Source organism: Phodopus roborovskii, unplaced genomic scaffold (assembly GCF_943737965.1).
Source record: "Phodopus roborovskii unplaced genomic scaffold, PHOROB, whole genome shotgun sequence".
Classification (NCBI taxonomy): Eukaryota; Metazoa; Chordata; class Mammalia; order Rodentia; family Cricetidae; genus Phodopus; species Phodopus roborovskii.
The window spans coordinates 11,874,088-11,900,823 of record NW_026126541.1 but is presented as its reverse complement, the minus strand read 5'-3'; the positions used below and the strand labels follow the sequence as shown (position 1 = coordinate 11,900,823).

At 39.7% G+C, this 26,736-nt stretch overlaps 1 protein-coding gene across 1 annotated transcript in view; it reads left to right on the top strand.

Annotated features, from left to right (window-relative positions):
- Positions 1 to 26,736, top strand: part of Sorcs3 (sortilin related VPS10 domain containing receptor 3) — a 602,076-nt gene that overhangs the window by 313,666 nt on the left and 261,674 nt on the right. Inside the window, exon 4 of the mRNA XM_051199708.1 lies at positions 5,510 to 5,668. Coding sequence (XP_051055665.1) covers positions 5,510 to 5,668 — 159 coding nt within the window. The remainder of the gene's footprint in view (positions 1 to 5,509; positions 5,669 to 26,736) is intronic.

Sequence of the window (26,736 nt, the reverse complement as noted above, 5' to 3'; positions counted from 1 at the left end):
CCCTGTTTCTACTATGGTTTTTTAGTTATGATGAACACACAAATACCCCACAGAGATAAAGAGAAAGCTTTACATTCTTAACTAATGTTCAGACTATCACACACACAGCAATGTATTATACAGCATTGTTAATATATATATACACTACTGCTCTGCAAATCTCTATAATTTTCTCCTTATAGCACTAGAACTTTTTACACATTAGAAGGCAACATCCTTGTTCCTCCCCTTCTTCCTCTTTTATTTGTATCTGCACAGAGCTGCTTCCTTAGTTCACTTCATCGAATGCAATCTCCACTTCCTCTCTTCTGGACTTAGTTGTACAGGTATCATGGGTTATTTAGACATGAGGATGTTGTATATTTAGTGGCTGGGTGCCTTACACTGTGCTGGGCTCCTTTATGCTTATTTCATCTAACCCTGAAATTAACCCTCTGAGGGGGGTACATTGATGCCCCCTTTTCCTGGAGATGAGCTAGGTGGAAAAATTGTGTAACGTCCTCTGTTTTCATGTGAGGTAACAAACTAAACATTTGCATTCAAAACATTTGCACCGAGCATCTACGGCATTAATAATTTGCTACCCTACCTCCTTCCCTTCTCCAGCATCCTCTGCACATCAGGTTTTTGTTTTTGTTTTTAGGCAGCGTTTCATTTCGTGCGTCCCAGGCTGGCGTCAATCACTCTGTGATTGAGAATGATCATGAACTCCCGATCCTCCAGCTTCTGTTTTCTAATGTTGGATTATAGGAATGAACCACCATACTCAGCTCCCCAATGCAGATTTTATGTCAGGATAAGCTGGATAACGAATCAAGCAGGAGGAAGCAAAAGAAAAACAAGACAAAACAAAACCCTCCTTGTCCCTTTCTCGTCAGAATCGTGCAAACACAGAATGCACAAACACCTCTATAGCCCTCCCCACAGCTCATACTGCTGCACACTAAAAATTACAAACCTATGGTCCTTTGCTTCTGCTGAGACCATCTCTCTCACCTTTACCAAGAGTCTCATGGCTCATCCACAAATGCCTAGTCTGCAGATTATTTCCTTGGGATGCTGTTAAACATTCTTCTGAGGAACGATGCATGCATGATGCATGCTTTCAATGTGACAGGGCCGTTTCCACTTTTACCTCTTTCATTGACCCCCTTAATGCTTTGACCTCACATAACTTTGGGTGAAAATCATCACTTCGCAATAAAATTGTGTGGCATGAGAGTTTTTTAACTATATATTTGGCATAATACTGCATAAGGCATAGTTGACCGCGTGGCTTTAACTTGGGGCACAACACTTTCGCTTACTTATGTTGATACTGTGCTCTCGTTTTTTTCTCAGCACCAACATGTAACACTGTACCTTTTTCTTACTGCATTCTTGTCCTCGAGTATTGCGCGGTTAAATAAGGATCAGGATAAACAAATAGGCTGAATAGATGTTTATTCAAGGAGAAATAACTTACAACCTAGACAGATGAACACCAGGAAATTCAACCCGATGCTCTCCTGTCCTAGTCCCACCAGCAAGAGGGCATTCCCAGGCTCTTCCTCAGACCTCCTTCCACAGGTCACTTCCGCCTATGGCTCCACCTCCAATGGGCGTGGTCAGTGCCACAGAAGGAGACAAAGTAAATATCTCACTACACTCAAGTCAGAAGTAGAAAGTGAGTTCTCTGTTATAAGTGGTTTCTTAACTCTGCTTTTATTTCTGCAGTGAATTTCCTACTCATGCTTTTAAGAAAGGTCTATGACTCTGTGTGCTTTGTGAAGCTGGAAGGGTTACAATAGTTCAGGGAGTAGTGAGGAAATCACTTCCCTTCTGAGCCTCAGTTTCCTTGTGTAAAACGCTAATCAGCATACTTACTTCAGGGGATTTTGGGAAGGTTTGGATAAAATATCAGGTGAAATACCTAGCACTGGTTAAAGATGTAGGTCTGTGTCTCCCTTCCTTTCATTCCTCTCAGAAAGCAGGATTGAGATTTCTGAGCCATGAAAGAGACATAGCTGCTGATATCCCAGTATAGAAAAGGTTTTCCGAAGAGAATATCAGAGAAAGGTTGCAATAAAAATGTACTCTTGCAAACAGAATCTCCATAAAACGACTACACACTGCCAATGTACCTCATATGTATATTGATTCCTATAGGCAGACACTACCACTGAGCTATGCCTCCTGAGTTCATTTCTGTATGTATATACATATGTGTATGCTGGATCTGTGCATGTGCTAGTGTTGGAGTATACACTTCTATGTGTCTGTGTGTGCAGAGTGTGCTTATGTGTGCAAACATGAGCACAGAGAACAAGACAGAGCTAGAGGAAGAGAAGTCACTGTACAAGATAATTGATGGCAAACTATATAGACTATTGTAACTCATGGGTTATAAAATAAAGTCCATTTAGGATAGTGGCCTTATCTGCTAATTAAAATCATAGGCATGAAGCTTTTTATTCCTGAATAAAATAAGCAGTTTAATTTTTCTGAACCAGGGAAAATGATTTCCTTGCACACTACATGGCCAACCCATCGGTTAGATACCATGTGATATGATGAGTCTATTTATGAAGCTGTCATTCTTACTCGGTTACCTATGATCTCAACCTCTGCAAACAGTGCACATATCCCCCCCATAATGTCTTCTTAAGACAGCTCAGTGCTTCCGAGGGCACGCTCTCTCTTTCGGGTTCCCAGGAAGAAGAGGCTGTTGTGTGATTACTAGTCCACACAAGATCGTTGCCCTATGTCTCACAGAGCAATGAAAAATTTATTGAACTGTATCCATTTAAATAAATTAAATAAAAAAAACTTGCTGATAACTAAGGATGACTTACCTCAATTATGTCAAAGCAAATATTTGAGAAAAAGCATAGGCTTACGTTAGAAGCTAGGAAGGAACAAAAGAGAGAGAGAGAGAATTGTGAATCTCAGGAGTCAAAGGGGCTCCTCTAAAACTTGCTTTTAAAAAAATCATGCTAGTTAATAGTTTTATTTCCCAAAGTATAAAGCTGTGGTTTTGGGTGGGAGTAGAGGGGTTGCTTTGTTTTGTATTTCAGCCTTTATGATTTATACTATATGGTAACATTAGACTGAATAATAGTTGGCAGGACACCGAAATGGGTAGAATTTTAGCAGGGAATAGAAACACTTACTCATTCAATTACTCTGCAAACAACAGAAACTCAGAGATTTTTGGCTGAGTCATTTTTCTTACTACTAATAATCACAGATATCAAGGAGAAAATAGATACACTGTTGGGATGTTGCGGTTTGACAGGAAGTCGGTCCAGAAGGTGGTGATAGAGTTATGTCTCACTAGTAAGAAAACTACATAAAAGCCCAGCCTGGCTGCATGACTGGTAACTCCAGTGATGGGAAAGAGGACACAGGAGGATTCTGGGAGTTCACTAGCCAGGCAGTCTATCCAAAATAGTGAGATTTCTGTTCAATGAGCAACCCTGTCTCACAACAAGGTGGATGAGCAATATGAGAAATACTTAATATCCGTCTTCTCCATGTAAGTGACTGGGCATACCCTCCAAGCATACCTATAACACACACACACACACACACACACACACACACACACACACACACAGCAAAACGCAAGATTGAATTTAGCAGGTGAGTGAGAAAATGAAGTCGAGGATCAGTCCTGGCACACTGCTTCTTTTGGGTGGTCACTGGAAACACTAACTGAGTGGAGAGTGGCTGGACCTGAGGCATCACTATGGGGTATTTGGTATGCTAGATATTTCTGGAATATTAAATCAAAAAACTGCTGATAGCTAAGTTCACAGGCCAGCAACTAAGAACGAGTCTGGGATACCTGACACTCATCTTAATGTATCAGTATCCAATGAAGGTGACAATTGAAAACAAGGGAAGTAATAGAGAGTGAAGGTCGTTAGAGAGTAATAGAGAGTGAGGGTCAAAAGAAAAGGCTTGTGAATGATCACCCAATAACATTCAAATGAAAAATTAATAAAGTCCACTGTCCAAAAGATACAAAGAAGAATCAGATGAGGGTGGTTTTCCAGAAAGAGATCATTTCAGGAAGGATGAAGAAAGTTGCCAATACTAAAGAGTATCAGAGTCTGTCTAATGGGTTTAAGCATTAGAAAGGCAATTGTTTCTTAGTGAGTAAATGCTAGTTAAGCACTAAGGGTAGGAGCTAAGCTACATTGGACAAGGCTTGAAATAGTAGTCCTAGCAATGTCTTGTCAAGAGTGCAGCTTATATTTTTGGTTGTGAACCTATCCTTTAAAGGCTCAGCCATCTCTGCATAAGGTGAGCTAGAACAGTGATGGAGAGCTCAGTGTGGTGTTTCAGATGACTGTTATCTGCTACAATGACCAATCCAGAAACCACTCAGACCAAGAACCAGGTCTGTGAGTTGGCCCTTCCCAACATCCACTGAATCTATGAGATGCTGGAGCACATGAAAAGACCAGTCTTGGAAACCCAAAGTTGTAGGCTCTCTATGACACAGAGCAAACCAATAAGAAGCCCAAACCCTTGGCCAAACATTTTAGTAATTAATATGTCTCAGTGCTTATTTGGGACTATTCTGAAGCGGGACCAGGCAGGTAAGAAACTCTATCTTCAAAGGCCTAGTATATATAGTGTAGCAAAAACCAGAAGCCTTGAACCAGAACTCATTACTCATTGTAATGGTCACTTGCTCGTATAATGTGTGAACTAAAGGGTACATTGTGTGACTCACTGTGTCACACTACAGTATGCATGATGAGATTTTTTTCTTTTTCTTTTAAATATTATTTTTATCTTGGGAGCATATGCGTTGCAATGGCAGAGGGAAGATGCAAGGGAGAGGGAGGTGAATGATATCTAGATGCTGATGTGAAATCCACAAAGAGTCAATAAAAAGTTAAAATATAAAACAAAAGCAAACAAACAAAAAAGGACTGTGACTTATACCATGTGTTTAAAGGCACTCTTGGTAGCATGAGACTCTAGTCAATATTGAAGAAAACAAGGGTTCCACAGTTTGTTTTCCCATGAAGCACTATCCCATGCCACAATACATATAAAACTGTGGAGATGCAAACTTGCTCTTTCTGATGCCTAAGACTTTGGATAATCTTATTTCTGTTTACTTGGCTTGGATGTCAATCCCAGGGCTGCAGGATTTTCTAAAGGACCTCTGTGGATTTGTGCTTTGGGAAATTTCTCTAACAAAGGTATCATTGACACTCTTTTCATTCATAGTGAAGAATGAGAATAACAAAGTGTAAGACCATGGGAAGGGAGGGCCCTTCCCACGTCTAAGGAAAAACATGGGGTAAAAGGACGGAGGACCATCGTACACACACTCATCACTTCAAAGATGATAATAGTACGAGACGAAACCTCCTTTTGTATGTAGACCCAGTCTCACACCCTATTTCAGCTCAGTGAATCTGGGGAAAACAGAACAGTGTGTAATACTTATGTTCATTTCACCCTGTTAATGCTATCTTTATTTTCTCCTGTATGCTTTCATTAGATCATGCTTCTCAGTGACCCTGAGATGGAGAGCAGCATATTGATCAGCTCGGATGAAGGGGCGACTTACCAGAAGTACCGGCTCACATTCTACATCCAGAGCCTGCTCTTCCATCCCAGGCAGGAGGACTGGGTGCTGGCCTACAGCTTGGATCAGAAGGTGAGCAAACACTGCTTATGTGGATACGTTGTCGCCTGTGTCCTTCTCTATGAAAAGCACTTGTTTGCTCAGCTCACAGAAGGAATTGGTGACATTTTATTATTCCAACTATGTTGATTTTGTCTTCGGCAATGAACTTTATTTTCTTACTCTTTATATCAAAATATATAGGGGCGCGTGCATGTGTTTTTGAATACATGTATATATATATGTTGTATTGGAGATATCTTTCTCTCATTTCATAGTCTTATAATGACTCTCTCTAACGTTTGATCATTTTACTTTCTTTCCTAAACCCCCATGAGATCGGTAAGAGGGAAATCATTATCATGGTTTTATGATGACAGCTGTAAACAAAGGTGCAGGAAGCCAATGTCCTTGTCCATATTCTTCCATCTTGGGGCTGGGGCAGCGGGAGTTTGAATGGCTATCGTCAGGTTCTACGTATGGGCTGCATTCCATCATACGCTCCTGTTTTGATTGGGTGAAATTTTAGTATAATCTTGCTCTCTATGAGTGTAAAGGAAGCTTTCTAAAAAGTTTCTGTTATTTTCTGAAAATCAGCTAAAGGTGTAGTGGCCCCCGGCGACCTTCCTTTTAAGCTCTAAAATCCATGTGTACCTGACAATATCTCCTATATAATTCAGAAACTTCGATATCTCTTAAAAAGGACTCCTGATCTTTACCCGCGGTTGCTAGCTCTCATCTGGTAATCTCTAATTTAGCTGCAATATAAGAAGCTGGGATACAGCACTGGTAATTTTCTTTTCCTAGTCTATCACGTCGGATCTACCATTTTGCCTTATTGCTGAATGTCTGTTAGGTGAACCCATGGTTGAATAGCTGTTTAAATGCTGCAGAACTGAACCTATTATGTTTGTTCAACTTGTATTTCATAACAGACACTAGATTATTCTTCATTATATTTCCTTTCCTCCCAGGACCTTAGTACATATGGCAGCCATTATATAATAATATTATAGGTCAGTCAGTCAAAGGGAAAAGATAATTGCAAGAACTGTTTTGCATAGAGATAGTCACAGAATAGCCCAACTGGAATAGTTTCTTCTCTCTGCTCTCTAAGGACCCAGAACAGTTGCTCTTCAGTATCTGTTGTAAGTATGTGACTGTGAATGTGTGAATGTGTGTGTGTGATGTCAGCACCTTTAAACAATAACTTCAACATAACCTTTATATCTCTCATTAGCAGAACCTCAAGGTGGGCACCAGGTGCTCTACGCAGTCCCCTAAGGACACCCGCATGACATTTGCAGAGCAAAAGCCATTGCAAATATGTTTCTTTCATGGCATCAAGTGGATATTGTATGAGAGACTTAGCCAAATGTCAGACAGTCTGTGAGTTTGGATGCTTATTGTAGCCAGAAAAATTGAAGCTATAGTGAAATAAAAATACATTACTTGCATGTTGTTAAACTATTGGATGGTAATTCATTTAGATGAAGCCCAAAGCACTTAAAGGATATTTTCACAGAGGCAAGCTAGGTTAGAGGCAACAGACCCCTCAGGCCAAGAGGTCGATAAAACAAATGCAGTATGTCTCGTGTTATCCCACGTGTCCTTTTCCTCCATTTCCACAGCACCAAGAACTTTAGGGCCTTTGCTCATGGAGTATGCTTGCGGAGGTAATGCCTTCAAAACTCTCTCAGACTTGATGACTATTTTTTTTCACTTAGAATAAATATGTGTAGCATGGCTGTGGGTGTTGATGGATTTTCCTAATCACACTGCACATTTCCAGATATATTATTCCTTCGGTATTTTTTCTTGTTGACATGTTCTGCTGAAAGTGGCTGACTGTTCTTCAGCCCTCCGGCTTCTAACAAGTACATGGCCTTTCTTCCTACGAATAAATGGCGTGAGGAGGGACATGAAGCTTCAGCAACATTTGGAGGGGTGGCATAAAACATCTCTCCCTGCCTCTCTGGGATGCAGGGAAGTTTTTTCTTTATTCTGGGTGGTGATCCAGTGGCATAGCATCTTGAAGAGTGATGCTCTGCAGTAGCAAATGAAGATGCAAGTGTGGCTGGGATTGATATACAAATGTGTTATTTCAGGCTAGAGCTCTCTCTGATGTGAATGCATGGGGGCAGCTGTTTTCTTGTAGAGAAAATGAAAAGTGCTGGCATTAAGGTAACTGCAGCATCAAAGGGAGATGTTTGTGGTGAGGAGTGAATCGATGTTTCCATTATTGTGCCTTTGATGAAATGCACTAGCAATTTCTTTAGAATCAGTAAGGCTATCTCCTTGTGCGTTGTATGTATTACAAAAGATCTAATTGAATGATATTTTAAAGGGATGATATCCAATTGCTTTACTTTTCAAACTGACACCCCAAAGCTGCAGAAGACTTGCTAGTGGATCTAATTTGGGGAAAAAAGGCTCTGATGGAAAAACCAGGAGGGCTTTGCCTCTTCCTTCAAAATCGTTTCTGCTTCCAGAGGAGCATGCCTGTGCCTTTTGACCAAATCCCTGTTTCTTGTATGCTGGGCTTTCCACTTCCCCCTGATTCTTATGCCAGCTCCTGCTGCGGCCTCCCTACAGACTTGCCTCTACCATCTTGCATTTTGAAGTGAAAGGCCTCCGTACTTAGGAAACACTCAGGATTCATTCTTGGCAACGGGAATCTTTGGAGGCATTTTATATCAAGCTTTGAGGATGAAAGAATCAAAGGTTGTCGTAACTCGTAGTTGTTGAAACGGAGATGGTGAAAGAAAGCTGCTTCCATCTTCTTATTCTGCAAGCAGGCTTCCTTTTTGTGTGCTGTTGCATTGTCTTGTAAGGGATAGGTTACACCTTTCTCCCAGCCTGTTTCCCATTTATAGCTAAAACACTTAATATTGGTTCTTTTGGGATTAGTTGGGAAGGCCCAGTAATCTTACTAAAATAGAATTTTTGAAAAAGTTCGAGGCAGATTTTGAAGACTGGGGCTTGTAGAAGTAGTTGATGTCCTCATTTTATAGAAAGCTGCATGTCTAAACATACCTTGGGTTGACAAGGGGCTCAGTGTGGTTCCTTAAAAATGGGCTCAGGTTTTGTGTTCACAAACGCATAACCCCCTGGCATGGGGCTCACTCATTGTGGGGGAGAGTTAAAAATAGCCATGTTTCTGCATGAGGCTCAGGATTGCAAAGCCTCTATGGCTATTTATCTTTGTGGCAAGATGAAATTAACAAGTGCAGCTAGCTTTGGAGTTCAGAAATGGAGAATCCAAAGAGATTTCAGATTCCATTGTTTTCAGGCACTCTGGGGCTATACTCATCTAGAATTGCTAACAGTTTCAACCTGAAAAGCAGTTTCTTAAACACTAACCAAGGCAATGAAAACTAACTGTTATAGTATTTGGGAGCTGGCATGAAACTAAGGAGCTCCCCATCCCCTGCTCTCTCTCTCTCTCCCTCTCTCTCTCTCTCTCTCTCTCTCGTGTGTGTGTGTGTGTGTGTGTGTGTGTGTGTGTGTGTGTGTGTGTACACCATTACCAGAGATATTGCCTCCTCAATTACTCTCCACTTTATTTTTAAGAGGACATCTCTCCATGGAACCTGCAATGCACCATTTCTGCTAGATAGGTTGGTCACTGAGCTCTGAGGATCCTCACCCACCGCCAGCTAAGTTTACAATAACCTGTGGCTACACCCTGCAATCATGTTAAGTCATACTTAGCGTTTTACTTGAGGCTGATACTGAACTTATATCATCATAGTGGCACAATAAGCACTTTATCCACTGAGTCATATCCCTAGTCCCTGCTATTATGATACTTTCTGAATATAAATTATATTAATTAATTAATATTGTTGGGGTCAATACAAGGGTTTCATGTATGCAAGATAGGCACCTACCAACTGAGTTTTATCTAAACACCCTCGTTTTAATTTTAATTGATCAATAATCCATTGATAATTACAGCACAGTGTGAATCTAAATATGTCTATTGATTAAATCAAGGCAGTTAGCATATTTACCACTTTCAGAGTTAGTATTTCTTTCTAGTGAATGGCAGGCTTTCTGGATCACCTCTTATCTGCTGAATAGTAGCTGACGGATTGAGGAGCTGTTTGAGATGCTGGTGCAGCTTTAGGTATGATGGTGCTATGAAATGTAAGTTCCAGTGCATGTCCTGTGCAGGCTTTGCTGATTGGACCATACCTGTGGTTGCTATGCCAGGTCTGGCGCAGGTCGTGTTGAATTAAATGATAGCTGTGTTGTGCAGGGCCTCAAAATTCAAAATGAAATTTAAAGTTGTGCTTCTGGAATGCTGGATACAAATGAAGCTGTGCCTTTCATTTATATTCTTGCTCTAAACCCTCAGATTAAAATGTAATTGTATTCAGATCCTTCGGGATTAGCGGGTGATGATAACTTCCTCAGTAGCCATTGGCAGAAACAGGCTTTGTGTCTCTGCATCTGGTGGGGATAAAGCTGATGAGGATTAACTGGGGATGGCCGTGGTTTTGAAGCTTGTCATCCATGGAATAGAAATAGACCAAAAGACATTTTTTTTTATTTAAAGGAAAATGGCATTTTTCATTAGGTTGTCTTCTCATAAAAGCATTTGTGTATCATTTAAGAGAAAGAAAGGCCCGTTAACCTGGTCACCTGTAACAGGTGCCATTGTTTGCACAGTACTTTCATCAGTGCAGTAGAGTGTGCCCACTGTGTCATGGGCCATGGGACAGTCACTTAGGGAGTGGACAACATAGTTCACCATACCCTGTGGAATTGAGAGATTCTAAAGACTCCATCTGAGCTGAATTCTGAATGGTAAAACTGGCTTAATGTAATCTATTCTGCCATAGTGGTGCAGCAAGGACCCTATTTAGTAACAACCTCCGGGTGTTCCCTTTTGCTGGGTGCATCAATGCTGTGTCATGTTGATGGAAAACTTAACTAGCACACCACCATTTAAGGCACCTGACCTATCTCTTAAGGGATAGAAGAGTGTTTGGTAAAACCATGAAAGACAACAACCCTGCATAGTGTGCTACTATTCCTGCAGATTTGTGAACATCTACTTACTGCTGACCAAAATCTCAATACTGCCACCCTGCACTTGGAAAATCAGTCAGCTCACTGTGGTTCCTTGCAGAAGTGTGGGTGAAGGGTTTGTTACAGGAGCATGGACAACCTGGAGGCGGCTGCATCACTGAAAAGCACACCCTAGCATAGGTGATGACACACAGTCTTCAACCCTTGAATGTCTGCATGACTGCATGCACTTCAGTAGTCAGAGTGTTTTCCAGGAAGCTGGTCTGGCCTGAGTCCCCTCATCCTTCTCTACTGCTTATATAAATTTGGGGATTAAGGCGCCCTATTCATCTAGTCAGTTTCGGGGGCTTCCTGAGACTTAGCAGTTGTTTACATCCTGGGTTTTCTGAAGCTTCTCTCTAGAAAGCAATGTTTTACCTCAGAGGAGATTGCTACATAGCACTCAGATAGGTAACAATGCCTCTTCTCCCATGGTAGAAATTTAACCATAGTGAATCTGTAGTCTCCAGAGGTGGCTATAGCTACAGGAACACCAGGAAATTCAGCTTTTTAGCCTTCTCTGTATCCTTCTACCTGCTTCCTCATAGATTGACTGTGTGTGTGTGTGTGTGTGTGTGTGTTGATCCTGTGTGCTCACATTGTAACCTAATTCAGCCCTGTTACCAGACCCTCACCTTCTATTTCTCGTTTTCTACTTGAACTCAGGGTCCCTGCTAGTCCCACTCTGTCTTTAAGCTTTTGTCCTCCTATCCAGGCAATATCTTTTATTTACCCTCTACCTTCTGCCTGCACTTTAACCACTCACTCTGGTGTAACATTCTGTGGCTTTTAAAATGAGGATCATGAATGGAAGGTTTCTAAGTAAATAATAACTTGCATACAGAGAAATATGTGTTGAGCTAGTGAATAAACAATATCCCCACGAATCCAGATCATTCTCCAGGAAACACCACTGAACTCTCATAATGCCATGCACGCCTCTCCCCTCACTGTCTTAGGCCCTCTGCAGGGGCTGCTATCAGATTAGTCTCTGAGGTATTGTCAGGATGACTTTCATTTATAATGGAGCAGACAAAAGGGAGTTTAGAAGGCTGCAAGTAAGGGAAAGAACAAAGAAGAAATGCTGTAAGGAGAAACAGCTAATATCAACATTTATTGATGTTGAGCTGGTCTGACAGATCTAAAAAATTCTTGAGGAATTTTTCAAAATTGTCCATTTGAAATTAACCAGCTTCATTTGTAAAGATCCACTGCTTTCCCGACCAGTGCCGGCACAGTTGTAGTGAGACTCTTACCCTGAAATAGTATCTATTGGTATGCAGGAGACTTTGCTTCCTGGAACATACCTTGGTAAACCTACCATGAGGCATACTCATATTCATAATTTGATACAATGAAACTCATATACATAATCTCATGCCATGGATTTTTAGGTTTAATAATAGTAATCAAAACCCTTTATAATAGACAAATGGGCAGAAACACAGTGAATGCTCTATGTGAAGAAACTTTACAGTAAATGCACTTCATGACCTAATATATAGCTATTAATTCAATGATGATAAATATATGGTATCGTGGATATACATTTATGCCTTATATATGAATGTGTGTATGGGTGTTATTACATCAAATATACAAGTTTGTAATAATTCATGGTTTAAATAATACTTTTTGAATATGAGTATGCAACAGATAAGACAGAGGAAAAGGAAGGAAAGAGAAGGGAGGAAGGAAGAATACAAAAAGTAAGGGGTAAGAGAGAAATGGACAAAGAAAAAAAAAAGGAAGGAGGACTTTAGATTTTAAAACTATAATGACAGGACTTGGTTCTAGTTCTCTTCTTCTGTGAAGATTAATCCAGAGTCAGCTGTAGGAATTAAATTCTAGTTGACAGTTAATAGCTACTGGGGAACAGAGAATCATCCTTTCCTGATTTGAGGATGTGGCCACTGGTAAGTTTCCCATAATGCAGTTGATGACCCCATACTCAAGCACATCTGGATACCTCTAATTGGCCTTAATGGACTGTTATTAAAAAAAAATCACGAGGTTTCAATGAGAATATGGAGAGTGGAGGGGTGTGTGTGTATTGATTCGGTGATATTTCATTATAAGCATGTGTGAGGCTCTCAAATAATAAAATATGTAGCAATAAAATTTAAAGTGGAAAGAAATAGTTCCAAGTATCAATGGGGTTTGTGACTGATGGAATAGCATTTGTAGTAGTTTCAAATAGAATTTGTTTTCCAAATTTTCTCTGATTCTATTAGATTGATTTTGTAATTAAAAGTGTCTGAAAGGTAACCTTGCAGGGAGATTCATTCATACCAAGTATAAGACAACTCTACGAAAGAGCTTCAAGTGTGAATAAGGTTGATTTAGGTGAAATCAGTTGAAATAGTTGTTTAAATCCACACACCAGAGGCACTATGATGTAGAAGAAAAGTTTCCTGACTTCAGAATGTACTAGCCCTGAATTCTGTCTTCCCTGTACTTTTGTTTTTCACTACGATCCTTTTAGAACTGTGAAGTTATAGAAATGATTTCTTTCTCCCAAGAAAAACTATGTTCTTGTTGGGTATAAACTCAATCTATATTATTTATAACTCAGACACAAATAAGGCTTTATTATTTAGAAGATACCCACTATAGAAAGATACTAAGGAAGTGATTTATTCTGATAGTATTTTGGAAGAATATTCCAGCTGTATCCCAAAATTTAATTAGTATTTGCTTATTTGATTTGACAACCATAATGGAAACAAATACTGTTGCAGCCAAGGAATGGAGTCTCATTCTTCATAACTCTTACATGTCCCGTGTTACCTTACCAGCAGTCAGACATCTGGGTGTTCCCTGGAAATGGAGATGTATATCCAAGTTACCTTCTCTTTAGTGAGCACTGACTTCTTATGTACATGGTTGCACGACTTTCTTGTATAAGTCAGCAAGTGGAAGTGATTGATTCTGAATTACAGATGTATGGAAGGCTCTTGAAGTTGTCACTAACTTGTTCAAGGTTACAGAGTCAGCCCTGCTTTCTGCTTTCTCTCTGAGTGGGACTGTGATATGTCCACCATCACTTCATTCTCCTTTGTAGGTTGACAGGTTGACAACATTCCAGTGGCCTTGGCATAGATGTCCAGCCTGGGCTAGTTTACACAGGATCCACATTTCAATGAATTCTGCAGTCTTGGCACAACAAAATCAGTTTTGTTACAGCTAAGCATTCAAAGGTTCCTTTGGTTTATTTCTCAGTTGATGGCACTTATCAGAGTAAAACTTGTAGAAAAAGAATTTGTCAAACCACTTCCCAATTACAACACATAGGGCCAAGTTCTTCCTAGAGTGGAAAAGTCAACAAGGTAGTTATGTAGTTGATGATATAGGGGTGGGATGTCCAGTTAGGTCTGCTTTCATTGATTTGTTCAAATCTTCAGGTTAATGTATAGATTAAGGTAAATTATTTACCATTTAAAGAGATAATGCTATGATCTAGGGTTTAAAGGAAGCTTATGGAGACAACATCTTTAATATGGTAATGAAGATGGAAGTTGAAATCATTTAGCTTCATTTACAAATCATGAATATGTATTATGTTTTAAATGAAAGGAAGGACTAAAACAGATATAGTGTTTGTTCAATTTGCTAAAGAGAAGACAATTTGTCAAGATTTTCCCCCCAAAATTCAAGCAATATGCAAATGTAGGAAAAAAATCAGACCCCCATGTTAATTCCCTGGCATGATGAATATTTTTATAATTCTAATTAGTACCAGTCATTTAGTCTAGCAATTTCTCCCAATCTATCCAATTTGAAATTAAAATAGATGCCTTGATTACCAAACTCATTAGAAAAGAAGCACCCTTTTCACCAACCAGTTCATTTAAAATTCACAGGCTGAATGAAGTGTGGAACACTAGCGTTGTCAATTGGCCTAAGTGAAGTGAGTCTTAATTGGAAGCATTGTGAAGTATTTGTATTGCTGCATGTTTCACCGCAGTATAATATATCATTCATTAAATATAACAAAAGCAACTTTTAAATGTCTTAAGAGGAGTTTGTGCTCTTGATGATTTTTATAAAGGCAAATGTCACAATTGTTTGCATTTTGAAGTACTGATGTGTGCTAACGTCAGGAAGATGAAGTTTGACTCTGCATTTATCACACTGATTATGTGAAGAATGGCAGGTTTAATGTGAGAGGAGAAAATTAAATTATAGAGGATTGGCTTTTTACTTCAAATGCAAGCATGCATATTGTACTCATGAGGATTGATGAGAAAAGTCCAGAACTATTTCATTCATAGCAAGGGACAGAGGACATGGTCTCGGTAGAGGAGACGGAATAGAATGGAAAGAGAAAACAGTTGAGTGTGTTTCCTCTTTTTTGTTTTAATCAAGGGAGGAAGTAGTAGGAGGAGAGAATTTCTATCCAATACATTTTCATCTCCTCAAAAGAGCAATAGAGATGTGTGATGGAGCAGATTGATACTCAGCCTGGGCAAATGTGGTGGGAGTGGAGAAGAGGAGGAACTGGCTCCGGGCCAAGGAGATGCTACAAATGTGGACTCCACAGACGTGCTGAACCGTGATGATAGCGGAAGGCAGTCAAGACCAGGTTTGCAACACAAGCGGCTGTGGCCTATACTGTAAAAGTGACAGTTCCATAGACGTGAGACACAACATCCTCCTCCTTTGATGTTATTCTCCATGTAATCCACATGTTCACAGTTGAAGCATATTTATGAATATTTTAACCCCTTATAAACAAGAATGAAAATCTTATCTCTGTCACCGATTTCCATGAGAAAATCCAGTTCTGCTTGTAGACTTTGAATATATTCATCCTCTGTGCTCCCGCAAGTTTTGACAGCCAATGCTTACATTTTTTATTTCCTGAGGGCTTTACCCAAGGCCTTTGTCTGCCAAGCAACCCTATACACAGCGTGCTTTAACAGTGCTGGGCATTAATACCAGGGAACAGTCCTTAGCCAGTGAGCAACCAACAGATATTGGTATCCAGGCTTCCATGACATGAACATGACAAGAGAAAAAGGTGATACCTTGGCCTTGAAGGCCACTGGAAGAGGAAAAGAATTCAAAGATGTGTGAGATAAATGCTTACTTATGCATGTGGGCATCTGCTTGGAGAACTCCTTGTTTTGCTCTTGGCATTTTTTTTTTTTTTGCTCTTCTTTTTTGTCTGTAAATGATGGCAGATCCTCAGAGGTGTCAGGAGTTACAGAAAAATGTTTGCTTGACCTGAATGTGTTCCAGGTCATCTTAGAATACATCATTAACTTTCCCTTAGCTTGCAGGATGCAGGAAAAGCATTCTGTTCACCACAGAGACTGTTGTAATTGGAGTTTTAATTTTCTATCTCCTTTACCCAACTACTCAGGCACCAGGGAATACTTCCTCTAGCTGTACACCAAAACATTTTGTGTATGATTTTCTCTGAGAGGCTTTCCCCTTTCTTCATCTAGATATCTCTGTTTAAATTTTCAAAATTCAAAGCAGGGCAGGAGAGATGGCTCACTGCTTGAGGGGCTTGTGACGTAGGCACGAGGACCTGAGTTCAGATCCCCAGCACCTGTGTAAAAGCATCCTACGGAAGCAGTCATCTGTACCCAAGGCTCCGGAAGGGTGAGGAGGGTATAGCTACATCCCTGGGGCTGAATGGCCAGTCAGACTAGGCAACGAGGTAACTCCAGGTTCAGTGGAAAACTTATCTCAAAAAACGAGTGGAGAGTAACTAGTGGTTTCTTGACATCTACTTTTTGGGACTTCATGATTATATACACAGGTACACATGTGCATGCCCATATAAACATGTGCAACACACACACCCCAAATAAGCAAAAAAAAAAAAAAAAAAAAAAAAAAAACAAAAACAAAAAACAAAAAACAAAAGCCTTCAGAACAAAGACACAAAGACAAGTTTCTCAAGGAAGCTTTCCTAGATAATCTTTGTCTGTGGGATTATAGCTGAACCAAACTTAAGCTTTAAGAAAAGTTTGCCTTCCATGCACCTGAGAGATAGAAATTGTCCTGTATCTTTCCTGGTTCCTGCTTGCTGCCTGCCACAAAGCCAGTAGTTGTGACCCACCACAGCCTTTTGCCTCGTTCATGCTTTTTATCCACAGGTCCAGAATTAATGGAGCCAGTGACCCTGGGCTGAAATTGTGGTTCAAAAGGAAATCATCCTCTTTATGTTGTTTCTTTTATGTGTTTGGCAAATCAGTACAAAATCAGAATAACACAGTTACAACCGGCAGAGGAACCTAAAAGTTTCTTAATATTTAGAATACCTAAAGATCTTAAATTGCCTCTGGGTGAGAGATAAAGGTAATAATTGAAAACCAAGGAGACACATTTCAGAGTGATTCCAAAATAGAATCTGACTTAGTGTTTGCCTGTAAGTCACAGGAGAGGGGTTGAAGGCTACCCCTGATCCACACAAGACCTTAAAGGATGCAATTGATCATATATTCTGACTGCCTTAGGCTTAGGGCCGCACCCCTGGTACATTCCATTCCCGACAAAGGAGAATCTTGTTTCCCCAAAGCACTGAGTAGTGGAGAGGAGGCCCTTGGAGGGACACTGTTGCCCAGGGGTACAATACAGGGTAGAATCCTGCTTTTGTGCCCAGTCCTCCTTTAGTAGCTTCTCTGACATTTTGCCCCATGCCTCCCTTGGCTGCTCTGAGTGCCGGAGGCAGCTGCCAGCAGTAGCTGTCTGAGTAAGTTATTGAAGCAGGCTTCTTAAAATGGAGACTTTTTAATTTGAAGTGCCTGGTGGAGATACCAGGGTTGTAATCCTGAAGCTTTATAATAGGCAGACAGGGAATGGATGAGGGAAAAGAGATATATTAACTTTTCTATCATCGAACACTGGTGGACTAATATTGGACTTGAAAATTCTCATAATTAAGATCCTGAGAGGTGGCAGAGTCCTGTCTTGAGAGTTTCCCTCAGTGCAAATGGTTTCTAGGAGTCTGACCAGATGGTTGAGTCCCTTCCGGGAGCACTCTTCAGGGAGCACTCAGAATGAGCAGCTGGGTACTACTCTTGGTAGTTGTAGCATGCTCTTGGTTATAAAAAAAATCCTTTTTTTCTTTTTGGATGCTGCAAATGACAATTTAGTGACTAGGTAAAAAAGGAAGCAGAGATTACTATCTCTATTATAGATCTCACAGCCAAATCATTAGAAGTAACTGAAAATTATGCCACAACTCTGGTCTTTTTTCTTATCAGACCACTAATTCCTTGATGTCGGAACCTAACAATTTTTTTTTTAAATCTCAAAAGGACTTATTCCTCCAGATTATTACTGGAAAAATGAATAGGAAAAAGAAGGAAAGAAACAAAGAGACCATGTCTTCCCTATTGATGCTCATCATTGAAAATACAAAGCACTTATTCTTGCTGGAGGGTGTAGTTCGGGGACCAAGTGTGTGCTGAGCCTCTGTGAGGCCCTCAGTTCTGTCTCTGGCAGGAACAACAACGATGGAAACCAAAGCTAAAACAAGGAAGAACAATAACACCCCTATGTCATACATCAGCTGAAACAAGAAAGAGGAAATACCCTTACGTCATGCATCAACCAAGTCAAGCACATGACACTGAACAAATGCTTATTGGACACTTAGCATATTCTAGGAGATCCGTTAATGGACACTGCTACCATCTCTGTTCTCATGTGCAGAGAAACATTGTTCAAGTAAATAGTTGATGTCAAATGTAAGAAATGCTATTAAAAAGAAAAGAAAAGAAACTAGATTGTTATGAAAGTATATATTGACCACAAGGGTTGATTTATCTTCCAGAACATTTAATCAAGGCCTGGGAAGTTGGCTCAGTGGGTAAAGGAACTTGCTGTGAGAACCTGGTATGGTTTCCAAAGCCAGAGGTGGTAGTGTTCATCTGTAATCTCGTCACTCTTGTGGTGAGATGGGTGGTGGAGAATCAACTGTAAGTTCCCCAAGTAAAGTGACACAAAGAGTAAGAAAGACCCTGCTTCCTCAGGGTGACAGGAAGGAACCAGCCCTCAAGGGTTGCCTCTCTCCCAAAGTAAATAATTAAGAGAAAAAATATTTGATCTGAGAATTGCATTGACAAGTTAATGTCTAAGAGTTAAGCAAGACTTGGTACTCATAAACATTGCTTAAAACTAGGATTATTTTATTGGTTACTATCAGATTTGTGTAAATAACTTTAACAAGGTATCATTGGCATTTGATGACTATATAAATTAAAGTTGTGTAAATTTGATCACACCATCATGAGTACCCCTATTAGTTTCATGGTAGTCAAAGCTGTAAACGAAAGTTTCTTCTTTGAAAGTGTCCTTGGAAGCTCTTTCCTTCCATCTATCTCCATCCACATTCACAGTAAGGGATTTGCTTCCTGCTATAAGAGATTAATTCACTCCACACCTAGATTTTGTGAAAGTGGAGTCTTGTCTGTAATCCTTCCTTTTTTATAATTGTTTTTAAAGAAATTGTTGTGTATATTGATAGTATCTTTATAGTATCATATTTTATGGCTACACTATAGCTGGTTTATCTATTTTGCATATGGGTATTTGGGCTGAATTCAGGTTTCGTTGGTAAGAATAAAATGATTGCTGTATTAATATGCACATTTTATGGACATGTGCTTTTATTTCTCTTAGATAAAGATCTAGGGGTGGAATAACTGGATCATATATACATGGGCAATGGAGTGTTGTGTATTAAAGAGAGATAGATTGTAAAGTTGTACTATGTTCCACCTCCACTAGAGGGCCATACACATGGTGTCTGTTGTAGATTCTAGTATTGGAAGATGAGTCTTTATCATTTTCATCTCCATAATAGATGGACAGCACAGCTGTCTCATTATAGGTTTCATTTTTGTTCTCCTAGTGATTCCAGATAGTAGAAACATCTGCGCTTACTTTCTATTTGTACACTGTGTATTTGACATGGCTTGTTTTCTTAATAAACATTGGGTAACAATCCTTTCAGAAGTATATGATTTGAAGCGTATTCTCTAGTGATAGTTCCACATGTTATTCTGTTAAGAGTACCTGTCAGTGAAAAGGAATTCATAATTTTGTTGAAATCAGATTTGTAAATTATTTCACATGTGGATCCTGTTTTTGTTGTTATAAATAAATATATCCATCTAAGTATAACACAATTTTTATTATGTTATGTATTATAGCTTTACTTTATGTTTAAATGCATGGATTATTTGGGTCACATTTTGTATGAAGTCTGGATCAAAGTTGCTTATTATTAGTGTAGCTATTATTACTGCATGTGGATTTAAATTATTCCTCGTACCATTTGTTGGAAAGACTATTCTTTCTTCATCTAATTGATTCTACATTTTGGTCAAAAATCAATTGACCATATATTTACAGACCTATTTCTGCACTCTGTTCTTCTCCATCAATCTGCCTGCTTGTCTTAACACTCCTGTCACATTATCTTGATTTCTTGGCCATTGGCGTACTCTGCATTTTCATTTAAATTTGAGAATCAATTTGTCATTTTCTTTTACTACCCCGATTCCTTCTGGAATTTTTTATTGGGATTGGAGATACAGGCCCATGGGAGAAGAACTGCTATTTAAAACATCTTGAGTCTTCTGATCCATGGACACACTGTGTCTTCCTATTTGTTTGGGCTTCTTTCATTTTAACTCAGTAATGCTTTACACTTTTCAGCTTCTAGCTCTTAGGATTTTTCTGTCAGATTTGTTTCTAGATACTTACTATATTTATATTATATTATTTTCAGCTTTTGTTTAATTTTGAGATTTTCAAATATGTAAATATAGTGTTATCATATACATATTTGTATACATTCTTGTATGTAAAATTATATATATACACATATATATATATGTATATATATAAATCATACCTTCCATCTATTTCCTCCCTCTATGTTTTCTCATGTCCTTTCTCAACACACATTCCTTCCAACTTCTTATACTTTTGTTTTCATAGCCTGCTAATTCCAGGTAGTACTGTACTGTAAATGCATAGATGTGGGGTTAGCGACCAGAACACTGGAAACCTACCAGGGCCATGACCTCAGAAAAGAGTACAGAGTGGGGTCTGACATCACCTAGTCCATCTGTGCCAGGATTTGAGATGGCTTGACCTTGTGCAGGTAAACATAGCTAATGTGAGCTCGCAATTCCATTAGTCATACCCTCCCTAGAAGATATCATTTCACAACACTTTGTCCCATCCTTCAGATCTGGTATTCAGTGGTATTCTCTGAGCTGTGTTGTTGTTGTTAATATAGGTATCCCATTTATGGTTGAATCCTGACTGTTCTTAGCAATTCAACCATTTATGCCTTTCCCCATTGACTGCTATTCATTGCAAAATGAAGCTTCTCTGGCCAACATTGATATTAGCCCAGGTCTATGAGTCTAAGCATAAATATGTAGGAGGCAGTTTGACTGCTTACCTCCTCACAATAACTACAGCATGTTTTACCCTGGGGCTGATGACCTTCCCAATCATGAGCTTTTCAGTAACATCGCAGTATATGAAGTGAAATTCCCTTCTGTGTAGAAGACCTTAAATCTAACCATAAAACAGTTGGTTACCTCCCATATATTGAGCTATTATTGCACTAGTGGGAAAGTTGGAATTATAACATTCAGGGTCCAGCAATGAGTAAGACCATTGATGTCTTTAGTTCTCATCAGCCTACATAGCACCTTTTGGCACTGTGAATGGTAATTTGAAGGGAGGAATTTTCCTGGTTAGTTTGAGACTGGTTTCTTTATTCTTATTTTTATTTTTATTTATTCCTCTCTCATTGTGACATCCTGAACTTAGTTTCCCTTCCTTCCTCCTTTCTTCTGGTCCCTCTCCCCACTCCTACCCCCAACCCATTCCTACTTCATTTCCAAACCTTTAGAAAAGTGCAGGCTTCCCAGGGATATCAACCAAACATGGCTGTAGTGAGATAGTCCTTTTGTGGCACTGACCACGCCCATTGGGGGTGGAGCCATTGGCGGAAGTGACCTGTGGAAGGAGGTCTGAGGTCTGAGGAAGAGCCCGGAAAAGCTCTCTTGCTGGTGTGACTCGGACAGGCGAGCATCCGGTGGAATTCCCTGGTATTCATCTGTCTAGGTTGTAACTTATTTCTCCCTGAATAAACATCTATTCGGCCTATTTGTTTATCCTGATCCTTATTTAACCACAATACATGGCTTATCAAGTTGCAATAATGCTAGGTACCTCTTCAAATATTAAGGCAGGACAAGGCAGCACAGAAGTAGGAAAAGGGTCCCAAAGCAAGCAAAAGAGTCAGAGACAGCTCCCTGCTCCCACTGTTAGGAGTTACATGAGAATACCAAGTTATACAACCATAGTATATATGCAGAGTGCCTAGGTAATGCTGTTCAGTATTACAGGATTCAATAACCCCTGATGATTGTTCAGGGTTCAGTCTCTGTGATCCCCTATGAGCCCTGGTTAGTTGATTCTTGTAGCAGGATATTCGATTACACTATGAAAACAGAGACTGTTTTAATAAATAAAATCAACTTTGGATCAGAGGGCAGAGCCAGCAACTGGCTGACAGGAATTAGCTACAGCGAGTACAGAAAATCCAGGAATATAGATAGGAGACACACAGCAAGGAGTAGAGAGGAGCTACAAGTTTTGAGGTCTTCTTAGTTTAAGAGGAGTGGAGAGAACTTCTTGTGCTACATCTCCAGCCATAAGGGAAGATCAGCTGGTTGCTTCTACCCTCTCTGAGCTACCAGGTTTTATATCTATCTTTCTGTCTGTCTGTCTGTCTGTCTGTCTGTCTGTCTGTCTATCTATATCTTATTTTACAGTTCCCTCCCATCATCCCATGGGCCCCTCCACTCCCCAATGCAGGTGAGGCCTTCCATGGGAATCATCAACGTCTGTCACATCACTTGGGGCAGGGCCTAGGCCCTCCCCTGTGTATCATGTATCTAGGCTAAGGAAGTATCCCTCAATGGGGAATGAGCTCCCAAAGTCCATTTGTGCACTGGGGCAAATACTGATTTTCATCCCAACATCCAACTCCCAAGTCATTATTGATAAATAGAATGATAGAGACTTAGAAAACAACATTTGGCATCAGTGGCAGAGCCAATGTCAGTGGGACCTGAAGTCCCACCAGGCTGCAGCCTGAGCAGCCAGGCACTGACTGTGGGGCTGTGAGGCACAGAAGGTAGTTAAAATATCAGGAGTTTCAGGTACAGCTTCTAATCCAATAGAAAAACAATAGATTTTGTGGGTTTTCTTGTGGTATCTTTGACTCCTCTGGGTCCTATAATCCTCCCCAATCTCTCTTCTGCAAGATTCCCTGAGCCCTAATGTTTGACTGTAGGCCTCTGCATCTGCCTCCATGCGTTGCTTGATGAAGCCTCTCTGATGAAGATTATGCTAGGCTCCTGTCTGCAAGTATAGAAGAATATGCAGAATATCATTAGGAATCATTTTGTTGCCTTTTTCATTTTATCCAGTCATGTTTGGTTTTGTTCTAGGTCTCTGGGCTATCTAGCCTTCAGATCCTGGCCCTCCAGGTCATATCAAGGGGTGGGCTCCCTTGTGGCCTGGGTCTCAAGCTGGACCAAGTTTTGGTTGGCTACTACCACAATCTCTGTGACAGCTTTACCCCAGCACACCTTGCAGGCAGAACAAATTTTTGGTTGAAGGATTTTTTTGGATGGGTTGATGTCCCAATCCCTCCACTGAAAGTCTTGCCTAGTTGCAGGAGATGGCTGGTTTGGGCTCCATTGCTAGGAGTCTCAGCTTGGGTCTCTCAAAAGTTCTTTGGGTATTTCATTGTGCTAGGTTTCTACCTCACCCTCAAAAGCTCTCACAATTCCAGTTGTTTCCCTGTATTCTCTCACTCCATTATCTGAGGACAGGTGGGGAACAGAACAGGAGGGATCAGGTCCGGGAAATTGGTTTCTTTATGTCCTGTAGCATAAGTGTGTGTTATCTGAAGAAATAGTATCTTATCAAAAGCAGTGTCAATAGACTGTTGTTTTGGAGACTTCTGGGGCATCCCTGACCAATAACTCATAGAGAGATGTCCTGTGCCATGTACTGAAATTTTAATTTAATATCTCATGTCTTCTAGGAGTAACATTGTCACTTATTCAGGGTAATTCTGTCTGAACTCTTGTTTTATTTCTTTTGTATCCCTTTATTTAAAAATGTGTACAATTTATTTTGATCATATTTGTTCCCCTCCCCCACCCCTCCATCCTACTCACCCAACTTCATGTTCTTTCTCTCAATCTCCCCACTTGAAACAAAACAAAACAAAAAACCAGAAAAACTATGAAAGCAAAACCCCAAAGACAAAACAATAAAAACACCAACTATAACAACAACAACAAAGCACACAAAAATCACAGATTCTGTTTTATGTTAGAAAGTCATTTCTGAGAGTGAAGTTTGCCCTGGAGTGTGGTATTATGAGCAGTTTTCCTGCCAACCTGGTCTCTCTGCAGTGCCAGCCCCAAATAACACACAGAGACACTGTATTAGGTATAATGCTGTTGGCCAGTTACTAGTGTTTCTTATCGGCTATCTCTGTCCTAAATATTAATCCATTTCTATCAGTGTTTCCACATGGTCTTATCTTACTGGAGAGAGGGTCCAGAATTCTCTCTAGTCCCTACCTTTTGAATCTCCTACTACATCTCCCAGAATCATCCTTGTCTCCTAGTCCTGCTTATCTTGCTTTACTATTTGCCAACAGTGCTTTATTCGTTAACCAATAAGAGAAACATTTACAGAATGACATCTCCCATCAGTGAGGTTTATATAGTCAGTTGTCACACCACTGGAGAAAACTAATTTTTCTCTCCCATGGTATCAACCTGCCACCAGTTCCCTTTGTCTTTCCTGGGAATTTGTGTAGATCTTGGGTGTGCTGTCACACACAGCTTTATAAGTTCCTATGTGTGTCATCCATAGTGTGTCCAGAAGATGCTGTTTCCTTGGAGTCATCTACCACCCCTGCCTATTATAATCTTTCTACTTCCTCTTTTGCACAGCTCTCTCATCATTGAAGGGAGGAACTTGATACCATTTAATGGGGGGACATTGCCCAACTAAATATCATATGCTGCCAGTAAGCCCCTAGGTACAAAAAATGTGTTACATCCATTGAGTCATTAGCCAAAGTGGTTCCACAACCGCCCCCCCCCCACACACACATTGCAGACTATTGTCAATAGTATTGCTTACCTTCACAACCTTAATGTAAGGCCCTACCGTTGAAAGCACTGTTCACATATGATATTGAACATGGTGAAAATGAGCTGGTGTCTAACTAGAAGCTCCATCACTACTGATTAACATTTATAGTTATTTTAATGTTCTATTTTGAAATTGTTTGCTAACTAGCAGGTTTCTGAAAGATTTTTATTTAATAGAGCTTTAGTTTTAGTTAACCTATCGACTACCCCTTTCCTCATCCCCATTTTATTCTTTAGCCTTCTGTATTTCTCCCTCTTGATTCAATTCACGCGTATTTTACTGTCCTTCCACTTTTTTAAAGTTGGGTTGTGGAATAGTGTGAAATATTGTGTGTCATTTGTCTTGCCTAGTCCTTGCCTCACCAATTTCTCCCATACTTCCACACCCCTTTCCAGTATTCTACATCACTGGCTTAGTTTTACTTACATAACTTATTCCCCTCAAAATACATAACAGCCTCTCAAAAGACCTCTTTTTAGTTTCCTGGTTTCCCCAGTCCACCACCTGAAATGCACAAACCAAAGAGTTTGAACTAGGATCTACATATCAGAGAGAATGTATGACTTGAGTTACCTCATTCATCATATTTTTTCTACTTACATCCATTTACCTGAACATTCTGATTTCATTTTTCTTTACAGCTGGTTCTATTTCCTAGCTATTGTGGATAGAGCAGCAATGAACCTGAATATGCAAGTATGTCTATAAGAGAATACAAAGTTCTTTGGGTCTTTTCCTGGGATTGGTATAGCTTGGTCACATGGTAGTTCTAGTTTTGTTTTGTCTTGAGAAACCTACAGGTTTATTTTCAGTGAATGCTTTAGTTTTCACTCCCACCAACAATGTCTAAGAATTCTCCTTTCACCACATCCATGCCAGAATGTGTTGCCATTTATTTTCCTGACAATAGCCTTTTGACTGGGGTAACATAAAATCTTAAAGTAGTATACATTTACATTTCTCTGATGGGTAAAGATGTTGAACACATTTTAAAGTGTTTCCTGGACATTTGGATTTCTTCTTGAAATTTTTCTGTTCAGTTCTTTAGCCAGTTTCTCAGCTGGGATGTTTATTTTCTTAATGTTTAGTTTTGTGAGTTTTTGTATTTTCTAGATTCCAATCTTCTGTAAGTATATATTCTTTGGGCAGTCTAGTCACAAACTGCACAGTAGCTTTTTATTGTTGATGTTGTTGTTCAGAAGCTTTTTAATTTTATCATACTTGTTGATTGTTGGTCGTATGTGTTATTAGAATATTACTTAGAAAGCCCTCATTTTCCCCTGTAAGTTGATGTTTTACCTTACTTTTCATTACCAGTTGGTTATGGGGCATCAGCTCTTACGTTGAGGTCCCTGGTTCATTTGATGGAGAGTTTTCTACATGGTGAGAGATAGTGATGTAGCTGCTGTTTTCTACATTGTTAGAAACAATTATCCCAGTATTATTGGTTAAAAATGATGTATTTTATTTCTAGTGTATATTTTTGGCATCTTTGTCAAAAATCACATAATTTATGTTGCTAGATTTCCACCTGTATTCTATTAATCTGTGTCTCTGCTTTTGTGCCAGTACTATGCCCCTTCTTGTTACTGGGACTCTTTATTATAATTTGAGATCAGTTACTGTTATATTTCCAGTAGTGTTGTTTTTGATAGCTTTGATCTTTTGTGCCTTCATATAAATTTGTGAATTGTTTTTTCAATTTTTGTGAGGAATGACACTGAAAGTTTTATTGGTATTGCATTGAGTATATAGATTGTTTTTGGTAAGATGCTCATTTT